We start from the raw sequence: 15,226 nt of genomic DNA, 5'->3' as shown, positions 1-15,226 counted from the left end.
GAGATTTCCACTACTCTTGTAAACCTTACAAGAATTGAATCCTCCGACACCTCGGAACTCTCTTTCCTTGTGTTGAGATTCAAACACCAACAAGGAGAAAAACCTTTTCTCCTTTACAGATCCAATGATCTATTGAGTTTTATAGAATAACTCTCTTGAAGAGTGGATATCACACTTTCATGATCTTAAATAACTCTTTAGAGATTTTGCAAATGATTTTGGCCAAGTAGATTTTGTAAATGATTTTAACAATAGAGTTCGTCACCTTTCTCTGAAAAATTATAGGTATTTATAGACAATTATTTCTTAGGTAATGTCTTTTTATGAAGAGTTGTAACTTTCTATAATTTTTCAGAAAATAGGCTCTGGTAATCGATTACAAGACTTGGTAATCGATTACAACGGTTTAATTTCAAAATGTTTGAAACGTTGTATAATTTAAATTCAAATTTTGAAATTTTATCTTCTGGTAATCGATTACCAGAACATACTTTGTATTCAGAATTTGAACTTTGAAGTTTCCTGTTCTGGTAATGGATTACAAGGTCTGGTAATGGATTACCATAACATATTTTTTTTATTGTTTCAAAAACTTTTATGTAGAAAACTTCATCTCAATAATTTCTTTCACAAATATCTTTTAAGAAATGATTTGAACTATTCTTTAAAGTTTTTGTTAAGTCTTTTGAAAACATTTTTACTTACTTTCAAAATATTTAAAACTTGTTTAAATTTAAAGAGATTAATTTGAGATTTTTGAAAACCTATTCTTAAGGCCAAGCATACTTGCAATTCTAAAAAAAAATTCTTTTACATTCTTAGCTAAGTTGATAAGACTTATCTATGTAACACTTGAGATCTTGTTCTTGCATCAACTTGCTATAGCTCAACCTTGATTCTTCTTCAATGCTTTATAATCACTTTGGCATCATCAAAACATTTTTGTATATTTTCTTCTACATGTATGTTTAAATATTTTAATAAAATAAATAATTTTCTACTCTTTTATGTGTCTGTTTAAACTTTTGTTTTTTTAAAATATATTTTTTTAAGAAACAATCCTATCTACGTACTACTTGAAGAATTATTTTTAAAAAAAAATCTTTAATTTTTTTTTAGTTTAAACAAAACAGATCCATTATTAGAGATATTAACTTAAATTAATGAAAAACATTAAATTTAATTTAATTTAATTATTGAACTTTAAAAAAATAATGAATTAAAACATTATGTGAATTCTTATTTCATTAACTACGGTAATTAATTTATTAATTTTATAAATGAATTAATCCAAAATTAAATTTTATGTGAATTCTTATTTCATTAACTAAGGTAATTAGGGTGTTAGGGGTGTTGGTCGGTGGTTTGTATTTAACAAATCTAATGATCAGAGAATTCAACTAATAGTATAAGAGTTAATCACTTATACATCGTTACTGTAAAAAAAAATTTACACTGTCAACCAATTATATCTTTTAATAGTGTCATGTCATTTGCTTATTTAATAAATAAAAATAAAAAATAAAATAATTTAAAAGATATGATTGATTGTGTGAAAAATTTTATACTAATAATATATAGATGATTAATTCATAGTATAATACATCATAACTCATTCAACATAATTACTCACCAACCATGCATATCTAGTACGTACTGTACTAATACAAGTTACAGAATTCATTATGTCACACATTTATCATATTTAGTGTCTTACGTTCAACGTCTATTTCCTCATCCATCAACAATAGTATCCATTATTTAACTATATTCAACTATTTTAATTTCATATTTTCTTAAATTACTTTTTTTTATACTAATGTTATTTACAATATTTTAATAATAGATTATATTCAAAGTTTGAGATATACAAAACCATGTATTCGTTATATTTTAAAATTTTAAATCTGTCGACCTTTTTCAAGAAAACTAATTAATACAAATTAAAAACTATTCTGATTAGTTTGGTTTAGTTCAAATTGTAAATTCAATTCAAATCAAATCAATCAAAATTAATTGGTTTAAACCTTATTTCAATGATTTAAAAACCGGACCGAACTGGCCGGTCAGACCGGTTGGACCGGGAGCCGGTAGTCCAGCCGGTCCGAATCTTAAGTTAGATCGGTTATGCAGTTGACCCGTTTCAAACCGGATTGAACCGGTCAATTTTCCGGTTCAACCGGTGAACCGGTGGGTCAAACTGGTTCAACCACTTTTTTTTCTTTTTTTTTAAAATTTTTTTAAGGGACCATAAACCACAAAAATAATAATGAAAATTGAATCTCTTAATGGAAAAGCAAGGAGTCTTATTAAATATAACAATGACTACTTGTTCTAATATATTTGTTTGCAATATATACAACTTAATTAAATAACTTTTATAATATATTAATAATTTTAAATTATATATTTAATAATATAATATTTATGTAAATATTAAATATATTATTTTGTGATATTAATTGCTAGCATATTATATATGTACATGTTATTTATATTTTTAATTTGTATTAATATACCGTTTAACATGTAATTTTTTATGTATTTTTTTACAAAATAAAAATAAAAATAATTTTAAATAAGATAGAAAAATTGAAATTTAAAATAAGATATGAATTTATTAAAATTTATAAGTATAAAATATATTTAATATGAATATTTTTTTTAATAAAAATAAATAAAAATCGAGTCATGCGGTTCAACTAATGACCCACCAGTTCAACCTTTGACCCACTGACCCAGTACCTTAACCGGTTCGATGACCGGTCCGTTTTTTAAAACTATGCCTTATTTTACTCCAAATATAAACTAAACTGATGCATGAACATCTATAACGATAAGATATTGCATTATTATCGTAAATAATTACTAGTATGTTTATAAGTGTGTAAATAGGGCTTGATCTCTAAATCCGTAAGTATGAAATTGAAAAATGCATATTGGGAGAGGTCAAACCGTATAATAAATTTTCATACATGTATTTTTTAGTTTTTAATTAGAAGATATATGTGGCAGAAAAAATCAAGTAATATATAATCAAAATTATTTAATTAATAATTTTAAAATAGTGAAATTCTGTATGCTATTTACAAAATTAAAATAATTAAAAATACGTGCATTTACTCGTGACATCAGAGCAAATTTAGTTGACTCTATATTTGGTTATGTTTTTTCTCTTTTTATAATCTTGAGACATTTTATAGATGCATTTTTTTATATAAATAATAGATAAATGTATCGAAGTTGCGTAATTATCAAAATAAGTTGAACTATTTTATGAAATAAACATATATACAATCTATTATGTTTATAAAAAAAAAACGTCGTTTGAAATTATGTTATGTCTCGTGATATTCAGAGATATTCATGTGTCAATTAATTCAATAATTTTTTATCATTTATTTAATTACTTAGTAACTGATTATCATAATCATACTGATAATTCCTTAGAAATATTGAAATTCTACATCAGTTTACAAATTAAATATGAGGACTCGTATAATTTTGACAAGTATTTTACGTTTAAATTATAAAAGAATCAATTTATTAAAGGAATAATTTTTAACACTTTATTTTATTTTATTTTAAATGTTTATTTTTTTAACTTACTTCAATCAAGCAATTGAATAGTTTGAGTTAGTTGAGTTGTTGTGATTGATACAAATTTCCTATCTCAATTAATTACGAGAATTGTTAATAGATTAATAATTACACGATTGACTATAAAATATTTAGTTTATTTGTTTCAAAATTTCTTAACATGTTTGGAAATTTCCTCAAAAAAATGTTTGGAATTTGCATGCATATTCATTTATTTATTTTAGAAATATTTTTTTATGATAAATAATAAAAAAATTATTAGTATCGGATTATAACAATTCTAATTGTTTACAAATATAAATATGTTTTATGAAGAAAACAATTTAAATAAAATGAAACGAATGTACGTAGTAATATGTTTTTATGAAGAAAACATATATATATTTTGCTTTGGTTGTAAGAAAATGAGATTGAGGGGATAAATAAACTTAACAGGTAATCTAAATGCGTGTAGCAAAAGCAAAGGGGGCTGGCTAGGGTTTATACAAAGTGGTAGTAGTGTAGTTGTTTTGTAAAGAAGGTATTCACCAATCACCATATCTGACAGAAAAATAAAATAAAAAAAAAAAGTAAAAGCGTGATATCATATCACGCTCTAACTCTATGCATATCCATTTACACCAGTCGTCCCCTTCATAAATGCTTTTTCACCCTCTGCATTAACTCCATGCTGCCAAACCCCTTTCTCTTCTCACAACCCCTAACCTTTCTATTTATTCCTTTTATCTCTTCTTCTTTTGGCCCACTTTCCACTTCTTCATTTTAACCCTCCACACGCTTTTTCCTTCTCTCATGACCCACACACCACAACACAACGTTAACCGCTGTTTCAACATTCACATCAACACAACTAAGGTTCTGTCTTCAACGTTAATCTTACATTACCACTGCTAACTGCGTTTTAGTTTCAAACTTCCCCACTCTCTCAAGTCTCAACGATATATATACCCTAACCCTCCTTTTGTCTTTTCTGATTTGATGCGTTTCATTTTCAGTGATGCCGTGTTTTTCGTGTTAAGGTCAAGGCCAAACCAAACTCAAGAGTTGAGACTGATACAAGATCCACGGAGATGCTAGGTTTTATCAGTTTCAGCTTTGCCAAGCGGTGACCCAAACAAAAATAAATAAATAAATAAATAAATAAATCTCAGTTGCATGCGCTATCAATTTTTCAGAGGCATCGAAAGCGGTTAATCGAACAGGTAATCGCTTCTTTAATTTCTTGATTTCTCTTCTTTGTTTTTAATAGAACAGCGATTTCAATGAACGCAAAAGCTTAAACATTCTGTTATTCTCTGCGGGGAGATAATTCATTTTGGCCTAGATAAATTTTGCATGTAGAACTCGATTAGTCGTCGCTATTATTATCAAATCTCTTCAACTTATTTTTTTATATTATCTTTTGATTTACGAGGAAGAGGAATGGTACCACATTCTCTTTTTCGGCAACTTTTATTAAAATTTATTGAAAACTAAAAAATTTCTGAATCTTATACACCATCCTTTTCTTTTTATTTTTAAACTTTAAGTCGAAACCTTGTTATATTATTAATATGTATTTTCTATAAAAAAAAAAGAAAATATGTTTTATTATAAAGTAAAAATAAAAGAGAGTATAATAAAAATTATTAAAATCATTCTATAAAAATAAGAAAATTTATTATATTTATTAATTTATTTAAAACAACCTTAAGTCCTATTATATAAACAACTCTAAATCCTAAACTTTAATATTATAAAGAAACATATAGGTAATATTTTATTTAATGAATATTTCATAATTTAGTCGCAACATCTATTAAAATTTGGTGATCTTACATGTCCTTAGCATTTCTTAAGAAGAATGTCCATGTTATTAGTTGAAAATTATTATTAAAATTTATAAAAATTTGTGAATCCTACAATTAAATTAGAAGAGATTATTAAATGAATGGTGGGACCTATCAACTCAAACTTTATTTTTTTAAAATAAATCTCAACTAATAAAAACAAAGTATTTATAAATATCATTACTTATTGTTATTTATAGAAAAAGACACATCGAATCTGTGTATATTTTCTGAAATAAAATAAAAGTAAACTGTTAACAATTAAAGTGTGAGCAATTTTTGAATAATTGTAATTATAAGGATAATTTTTTGAATAATTTTGAAATGTAAAAAATAAAAAATAAAAACCAAATAAAATATAGTAAAAAGATAAAAAGTAATTTAAGAAATAATTGTAGCGAGAAAATTATTAAAAAATAATATAGGATAATTTTATTTATTATTAGTATATATGGAGTAGTGTTTTATAAAAAAGGTTCAGAGATGGTACTTTATAAAATTAATAAATTTAGTTAGTGACGTTAAAATCGTTAATATTTTTTATTATATTTTATAAATGCCCTTTGAATTATTAGAATTCTATTCTCTTATAGATTATTTATTTTTATAGAAATAAGGTGGAAGAAAAATAAAAAGAAGATAAATATTAAAATTTCACTATTTGTTTAAATAAATAAAAAATGATTTTTATATAGTTTCATAAAAAAAACTCCCCCGTTCACAATATTGGCATGAAACAGTAGAATCATCCCTCTTTAATTCATTTTATTTATTTTATATTTTCAAAAATAATAAATGATTCTATGTTAACCAAAAAATAACGAAGTAAAAAGGATCCAATTATTACGTATAAAAATATATTTTGTACAGCTTATTTATTTATTTTCATTAGAAAGTGTCAAAATAGACTCTCTCAATGTGTTTATCCTATTAGGGGTGATGATGGGTTGAGTTGATATATGAAAATTTAAGCACAAATATATTTTTATTAATATTTTATATATAAAAAATAAATTATTTTAAATTTAAATTTAGATAAATAGTATTTTAAGATATTCGATCCTTAATTTATGTCTACAATTTTTAATTCAGTAATTTTAATCTTCTAAATTTTTTTTATATAAAATTTGTTATTTTAATGTTTCGCTTAAATGTTCATCCGCTTATCATTGGTCTCCCAGTTTTTATATATTTTAAAAAGTAAATATCCGCTTAAATGTCTGTGATAAAATTGAAAGCTCTACTTTTCATTCTTCTAAATAATTAGAGAGAAAAAAATCATTTTTTTTATTTATCAAAATAACACAATTTCATATATTTTTATTTTTCTTTTTTATTTCTTTGTTCTCTATTTTATTTCTAATTCAAATAGAACATTAATCTCTTTCGACATAACTAATTGATACATCTCCACTTAATTAAGGATAATAAAAACAATTAATGCAATAAATAAATATTTATAAATACAATCCCTTTGACTCTTGCAATATATACTGTACTGTACATCTTTAAGTATTTTTTAAAAGATAACATTTATTGGAACTCCCTAACTCTTTGACTATAGATTGAATTTGAGTAATGCTATATATCTTCAAACAAAATTTCCCCATATTAATCTTTTAACGTGTTTGTTTGGAATATGACATTCACACTAAATTAAAATTTTTAACTTAAAAGACTGGAATTTGGAATGTTACTTATGCCTAGAAGTCATTTTAGAATTAAAATCACAATTTTAATGTATTCAATTCCATTTATAGTATATCTAAAATCGGCCCTTCTTATTTAGTAACTTGTTCTTATATTACATAATATTAGTGTCCTCCCCCCCCCCCCCCCCCCCCCAAAAAAAAAAAAACTTTTATTGCTCCTGCCTTTACCCTAGTTGTTACTATTCCCACCATTTTCTTTTACTTAAATTTGAAGTATACTTAATTAAATGTGTCAGAATGAAATCAGAATTACATTTCTACGTTCACCATACTTTTACAATTCAAACATAGAAATTGTGTTTTCGAATCAATGCTGCAGAAATTTCAATTAAATACGTCCAAAGCCCCTAATATTCTATAAAGAAAGCATTAAATAGAAAAAAATAAATATATTTAATATTTTAAAATGTATAAGCAACCTAAAAAAGTAAACGTAAATAAATTCTGTATTTTTTAATACATAAAAAATAAATGCTAACAAGTGTCTTTTATTCAAAAGGAAAACATTTTCTCTACTCCTCTTTTACCTTCTTCTTTCCACGTGCATTGACTTTTTATCCAAATCTATTTTACCATTGTGATTGACGTCTTAGCAACTTTTATTATTCTTTCATTTAAAAATGTTTTTTTTATTATACAAATGAATAATTAATTATTTTTTTCCATTCCATCTTTGACAATTAATTAATACATTTTTGCCTAAATTCACTAAAAATACCTTTATTAAAAACTATTTTATTTAATTATAATATATATTAATATATTATTTAAAATATAAATATATTTTATAGTGACATAAATATATATTATTGAATCTCATTTAAATTTATTTCTAAAATTATGTAAAGATATATGTCAAATAGATTTATGTTTTTATATTTTATATTTATAATAATAATTTTATATATTATTGTATATAATTTTTTTTGATTAGTTAGTAAAAATATAAAAATAGCTAATGTATGTATAATAAGTATAATATTAATAATTAATTTTGAGAAAAAGATGCACGGATAATCTTTCCAACACTAATTATTATATATAAAAAATTATTAAATATTTTAAAAGTTACACTAAATTTCTTTTTTTAATTTGTTCATAGTCTGTATCTAGTAATAGTAGAAATGGGAGGTATGTTACGATATCAAAGATCATTTCGTATATTTTTTATGTAATGTTATTTTTTCTAATATGTGTACATGAAAATTACTTAAATATTATTAAATATGCCTTATTAATCATTTTTTAAATAAGGCATCAAATATTTTAAGTTTCAAGTATTAGTCTAATTACATATTAGCAATAAGGCATTAAATACTTTTTTTTTTAATCCAATATGCCTTATATTTTATGCCATGATGTTTTATTTATTTTTTAGTCTATATAATTTTATAAACTTTACATTTTAGTCCTTATAATTAAAAATGTTCTATTTTAGTTTGTTTTCTTTTAGTCATGCAGTCCATTTCTATATGGGTGTAAAGGTAAAATTAGTTATAAGAATTAAAAGAAAACAAAAATATATGTATAAGAACTAAAATAAATATTTTTGTTTATTATAGAGATTGAAATAAAATTAATAAAATTGTAAAGATCAAAAGAGTACTTAAAGTTAAATATTTTTAATGTTTTACTATTAACTTTCTTTCCTTAAAATATGCATGGGGAATAAAAATTCATTAACTGCACATTTAATATTATATATTAAAAGCATAAGAATATTAAATATTTACCTTACGTAGGTGAAAACATTTAATATATATTTGTACAAAAAAAATAGTATAAAAGCATTAAATACTTATCTTATGTAGGTGTAAACATTAAATATATGTGTAAAATAAACATTTAATATATATTAAAATTTTAATTTAATTTACATTTATTATGGAAAATAATGCATGGATAAATAATAAAAATATGAAATTATAAATAAAACTTATTAAATAAAAATAAGATTTTACAAATCTTATAATTTTAATAGATTTTAATTAATAATGAAGACGTTTAAAAATGGTTACCATTCATTAACACTTTGGTGTCAAATTAGTAAAATTAAATCTTTAAGAAATTTTTATAGATTTAATTATTAATTTAATTTAATTTAATTATATTACATTCATAACAAATTTCAAATGATTTAGAATTTTTTAAATATTATTTGATAATAGATATTTATATGTATATTTTAAATATTATTTTATTTATTAAAATAAATTTATAAGATGATTTATCAAATATAATTCTATAATTATATAATTTTATATAATTAATTTAAGTAATAATATGATTAAATTTATGATATAATTTATATTTTCACTACAAAAAATGTTACATATAATGATATACAAAAAGTGTCATTATAAGTACAATATATATAGGTATATGTCTATTTGACATATAGTTACACATAATTTTAGTGTTGATTTTAAATGAGATTTAACAATATATTTTATGTGTCATTATAGCTTATATCTACATTTTTTAATAATATACTAATATATATTATAGTTATTGGGTGGGTATAAGTAATTTTTAGTGATATAATGTTATTATAGGGTGTGTTACTGTACCGCAAATTACTTGTAGTGTTTATAAGAATTTGTTAAAGGTGTGAATTCAGTAGGTGGTGTTAACCAATGGGACCCATTAAGAAAAAATGTTATAAAGACGGTATTGTCAACCTTTCTCCTCGAAAATATATTCTTAAGGGCACACGCTGTCTGGCTACAGAAACTATACTTGCTCTTGGTCTCCCACATTTTAGCTTCGCACACGCGCGTGTTTAATGTTTTTGATTTCCTACTCTGGCAGATTGGAGAACTCAAGGATTAAAGTCAATGTTTCACACAAGCTTGTTTGATTCCCATCACCCTCACAATCTCATGACTACTTGCTCCGAGAGTGATTTGGGAAAGGCCAGAGACGATGAGTACGAGACCAAATCTGGCACCGATACCATGGACGTTCCTTCCGGCGACGACCAAGACCCCAACCCTCGTCCCAAAAAGAAGGGTTACCGTCGCCACACACAGCGCCAAATAGAAGAAATGGAAGCGTACGTAATACTAACTCCTCACCATCAATCGTAATTCATAACATATATCTTTGCTTACTTGGTTTTTTTTTCTTTTTTTTCAGCTTCTTCAAGCAGTGTCCTCACCCAGATGACAAGCAAAGAAAAGAGCTCAGCCGTGAACTAGGGTTAGAGCCTTTGCAAGTCAAGTTTTGGTTCCAAAACAAGCGCACCCAGATGAAGGTAAACCTTAGCGTTGGTTCGGTTGGACAAAAGTTAGTTATATTAGATTCAACTTAACTTTGAAAACTATACCTAATGTACCATTGACATGCTTCTTAATTTATGCTTCTCTTCTCATGTAGACTCAACATGAACGAAATGAGAATGCTATTCTGAAGGCCGAGAATGAAAAGCTTCGCGCTGAGAACAACAGGTACAAGGAGGCCCTAACCAATGCTTCATGCCCCAACTGTGGAGGCCCAGCTGCTCTTGGCGAAATGTCCTTCGACGAACAACACTTGAGGATTGAGAATGCTAGGTTAAGAGAGGAGGTACGTAAAAGATTATTCCTGTTTTTTTCTTCTTAATCAAATAACTAACTTCTTTTTTGTGTAAAAAAAACAAAAAAAAAAAAAACTTCAGATCGATAGGATTTCAGGAATTGCGTCCAAATATGTCGGAAAGCCCGTGACATCTTCATACTCCAACCTTTCACCTATGAATAACAACCACATGCATGTTGGAGAAATGTATGGCGGCAGTGACCTTCTTAGGTCACTCCCAGCTCCTGCTGATGCTGACAAACCCATGATTGTGGAGCTTGCCGTTGCAGCAATGGAGGAACTGACAAGACTGGCTCAGGCAGGAGACCCTTTATGGGTCCCCAACAACCACCAGTCTGAGAGTCTTAATGAAGATGAATACTTGAGGACTTTCCCCACTAGAGGCTTAGGCCCTAAACCCTTAGGCCTGAGATCTGAAGCTTCAAGGGAATCCGTGGTTGTCATCATGAATCACATTAACCTTATTGATATCCTGATGGATGTTGTGAGTGTTTCTGTTAATTAAATGAAACTCCTTACGATTTCTTATGTATCATAGTTTGTCGCGGGAGACATTTGACGATGACATTGTTGGGTACTGGTTTTTCAGAACCAATGGTCAACTGTGTTTTGCGGTATTGTCTCGAGAGCTTTGACCCTTGAAGTCCTTTCAACTGGAGTAGCTGGAAACTACAACGGAGCCTTGCAAGTGGTACTCATTTTTCTCCTTTATATCTCTTTCTTCTTCTTCTCAAGAGAATTGGTAAGACACTAATCAAGGAGCCTGCATTTCATGTAACAAGTGTCTTTGTTTTTTTGTTTTAGATGTCAGCGGAGTTCCAAGTTCCTTCACCACTTGTTCCTACTCGTGAGAACTATTTCGTAAGGTACTGTAAGCAGCATCCAGATGGGATATGGGCTGTGGTTGATGTTTCCTTGGATAGTCTGCGTCCCAGCACAATCTCAAGAAGCCGAAGAAGGCCCTCTGGTTGTTTAATTCAAGAATTGCCAAATGGATACTCCAAGGTGACAATGAAATTTTCATTATATAAGTTTCTACTCATCAAGGGGCTACATCCAAGAAATTAAACAGAATTACTATAAGTTAATCACTTACTGTCTTCTTTTATTATTCCTTAGGTTACATGGATTGAACATGTAGAAGTGGATGATAGAGCTGTGCATAGCATATATAAACCTCTAGTTAATTCTGGCCTTGCCTTTGGAGCTAAACGTTGGGTGGCTACGTTAGACAGACAATGCGAACGTCTTGCAAGTTCTATGGCCAAAAACATACCAGCAGGGGACCTCTGTGGTATGTGACATGTCAACTTTTTTTAAGGCCATGTTATAAGGTTTGTTTACATATACTCAAAGTGTGAATTAATTTGTTTCCAATATCCTTTAAATATACAGTGATAACGAGTCCTGAGGGAAGGAAAAGTATGCTGAAGCTGGCGGAGAGAATGGTAATTAGCTATTGCACTGGTGTTGGTGCTTCAACGGCACATGCTTGGACAACGCTATCCGCAACTGGATGTGATGATGTAAGGGTCATGACTAGAAAGAGCGCAGATGACCCTGGTAGACCCCCCGGCATAGTGCTCAGTGCTGCCACTTCTTTCTGGCTCCCAGTTCCCCCCAAGAGGCTTTTCGATTTCCTACGTGATGAAAATTCCAGAAATGAGGTAACTATAATATATTAGCTGGTATTAAAATAATATTTAGTCACTAAAAATTACATCTTGCAAGTGTAAATTAGATTATTATTATCAGCTTTAGAACACCGCAAACACAAGCTCTATCATGTATGGACCAAAAACAAAAGCTGTATCATGTATGGAGCAAAAACAATAATATAGAAATCAGTAGTTAGGAAGTGATTAATTGGTTATTATTGCTATTATTATTATACTGTATATTAGTACAATGGTTTCATGGCCTTGAAGCTGATACATTCAATTGAATTCACAGTGGGACATTCTTTCCAACGGGGGTCTAGTTCAAGAATTGGCACACATAGCAAATGGTCGTGATCCTGGAAACTGTGTCTCTTTACTTCGAGTCAATGTAAGTTCCTCTATATATAGCATGCTAACGAAGTACTTTTTGACATATGTCTCATGACAGCTAACAGTGTCTTTTGGTAAATACTGGTGTAGAGTGCAAACTCAAGCCAAAGTAATATGCTGATACTGCAAGAGAGTTCAACTGATTCTACTGGCTCGTACGTAGTTTATGCTCCTGTGGATATTGTTGCTATGAATGTAGTATTGAGTGGAGGGGATCCAGATTATGTTGCTCTGTTGCCTTCGGGCTTCGCTATTCTTCCTGATGGGCCTGGACTAAACGAGGGGCCCATACTTGATGTTGGATCTGGAGGTTCTCTACTGACAGTTGCATTTCAGATCTTGGTTGATTCAGCCCCAACCGCTAAGCTATCTCTGGGTTCAGTGGCCACTGTTAACAGTTTAATTAAGTGCACAGTTGAAAGGATCAAAGTCGCAGTGAGCCAGTGATACGTGACAGTACCTAATTTCAGAACCTTCATATGGTAATCAAATTAACCACCTTTTATGTAAATTAATTTTCATTTGCCACCACGTAATTTCTATTTGCATTAATTTTGCTTTCCTTTGATGCAGTGAGAACAAAGATAGAGAAAGTGACAAGCTTGGAGTGGTGCCTATTTTGTTTACAAAACAAGGCCTACTAGAAGTCAATGAACGCACCTTGGAGAATCACTTCATGTTAGAAGTTTGAAGAATCTTAGGTTCGGGTATTGACTTTCACTAATGAAAACTAAACTAGTTCCATCTAGCCTTAGTATTTTAACTTAGGAAAACTGCAAAATTTCATGCTCGCTATTTATTTTAGCGTAGAATTTTCGTGTTGTATTTGTCGCTATGCTTGGGAAAACATTCCTCAAGTGGTGGTGTTATGTAGACTTTTCGAATTGTATTGTAAACTAAAGCAAATTTTCGTCTGTTTTTTGAGTGCTTTGTCTTGTCATAGATGTTACCGTACAGTTTCATAATGTTCTTTTTTTCTTTTTTATGAAAAGCACTTTTTTGACATTTTAGCTTTTATATATATATATATATATATATATATATATATATATATATATATATTTTAAAAAGCACGTCTCATATATAAATTAAAAATAAAGAATGAGATTATACAAAAGTTTTGTACAAACTAGATCAAAGACCTTCTATAGATAAAGTTGCCTAAATTTAAAAGAATATACATCAAACAATTCATTAGTTAACTCTCCAAAATATAAAGTCATGGATCGGTATACCAGGATGCAAAAGAAAAACTTAGCTTACCACCATTCCTATACATCACAATGCGAAGAAGTGGTTTTGATTTGATAAAGAATATCAAAATGAAACACCTTTTTGTCTCTAAAAACTATTTTATTCTTATTTGTCCATATAACCCAAATTGTTGCAAGCCAAAAAATATCCCTCCACTTTTTTTTTTTTACTTTACCTAAAAACATGCTCCTTAAGAAGAGAAACATTTGACCCAAAGAGAATGGAAGTTCCAAATGGATCCATGACCAAATAAAAACATTATGTCATACATTTATAGAAAATTCACATTTCAAAAAAAAGTGTTGTGGTGATTTCAAAGAATTAGAACAAAATAGACACGATTGTTGTGGATTAGAAAAGGTCATTTCTCTAATAATCAATTAATCTATCGTGGGAATTCTATTTTGTAGTATGTGCCATGATAGAAAAATAATCCTAGAAGGCACATAAGAAGACTAAAACTTGCTCAAAAAATATCTCACACCTCATCCAAAATAGATTGATCCCAAGAAATAAATAAATTGTAGACGTCAGATACAATAAAAAAACTTCTAAAATCCTATCTTCAAGTATCTTTTATATATTATCCTTATGCTCCTTTAATAATAAGATGGGGGAAATTCAAATTTACAAATGTGTCTTCTTTATTTTTATTTTTTGATGAAATATCTCCACCTTTTTATAATACGAGAAGTAAGGTGTTATTGTTCAAAATTTTCGCTATTTAATGTAAGGTGTTATTATTGAAAACATGTTTAATGAATTATTAAATATAATTGCTCAAGTACATAAATGTAGCTAAAAGTTCTTTCATTGAACCATTTGTACGTATCATCGACTTCAGTGACTGTGAATGTCAAAAAAGTGCGGTGCAAATGGGTTAAAGTTTTGGTTAACGCAAGCTTTCTTAATTAAAGAGAGGATATGCAGCCAAACAAGGCATTTCTGCGGTGGAGCTAATTAAATGGTTGTACCCTGCATTACATTTTACATATTGCAGGCGAGCAGCGTGCAATTGTATTCTAGAGCGCTGCGTTCCAATATTCGACTAACCTTCTCTAGTACCATAATTTAAGAGCTATACTGTATACAGTTTCGCCAAAGTCATATTTTTTATGGCTAAAATAGTCCAAAAATATATATATTATTAACATACATTCAGTTTTTTTTCTTTTTTCATCTTTCTTCAATTCTCTCACAT

The 15,226-nt window shown here is 28.0% G+C and overlaps 1 protein-coding gene across 1 annotated transcript; it reads left to right on the top strand.

Moving 5' to 3' along the window:
• The first annotated feature begins 4,309 nt into the window (after positions 1–4,309).
• LOC109800631 (homeobox-leucine zipper protein MERISTEM L1) lies at positions 4,310–13,685 on the top strand. Its single transcript, XM_020361424.3, has 13 exons — positions 4,310–4,455; positions 4,596–4,802; positions 9,953–10,196; positions 10,280–10,397; positions 10,520–10,708; positions 10,800–11,204; positions 11,310–11,411; positions 11,525–11,725; positions 11,840–12,014; positions 12,116–12,387; positions 12,674–12,769; positions 12,862–13,253; positions 13,345–13,685. The coding sequence occupies exons 3-12, from the start codon at positions 9,979–9,981 to the stop codon at positions 13,216–13,218; spliced, it is 2,133 nt and encodes a 710-aa protein (XP_020217013.1). The 5' UTR covers positions 4,310–4,455; positions 4,596–4,802; positions 9,953–9,978; the 3' UTR covers positions 13,219–13,253; positions 13,345–13,685.
• The last annotated feature ends 1,541 nt before the right edge of the window (positions 13,686–15,226 follow it).

This window comes from Cajanus cajan, chromosome 11 (assembly GCF_000230855.2).
Source record: "Cajanus cajan strain Asha chromosome 11, NIPB_CcT2T_4, whole genome shotgun sequence".
Lineage (NCBI taxonomy): Eukaryota > Viridiplantae > Streptophyta > Magnoliopsida > Fabales > Fabaceae > Cajanus > Cajanus cajan.
Note: the sequence above shows the minus strand (reverse complement) of the source record. Positions and strands in the feature narration are given on the sequence as shown.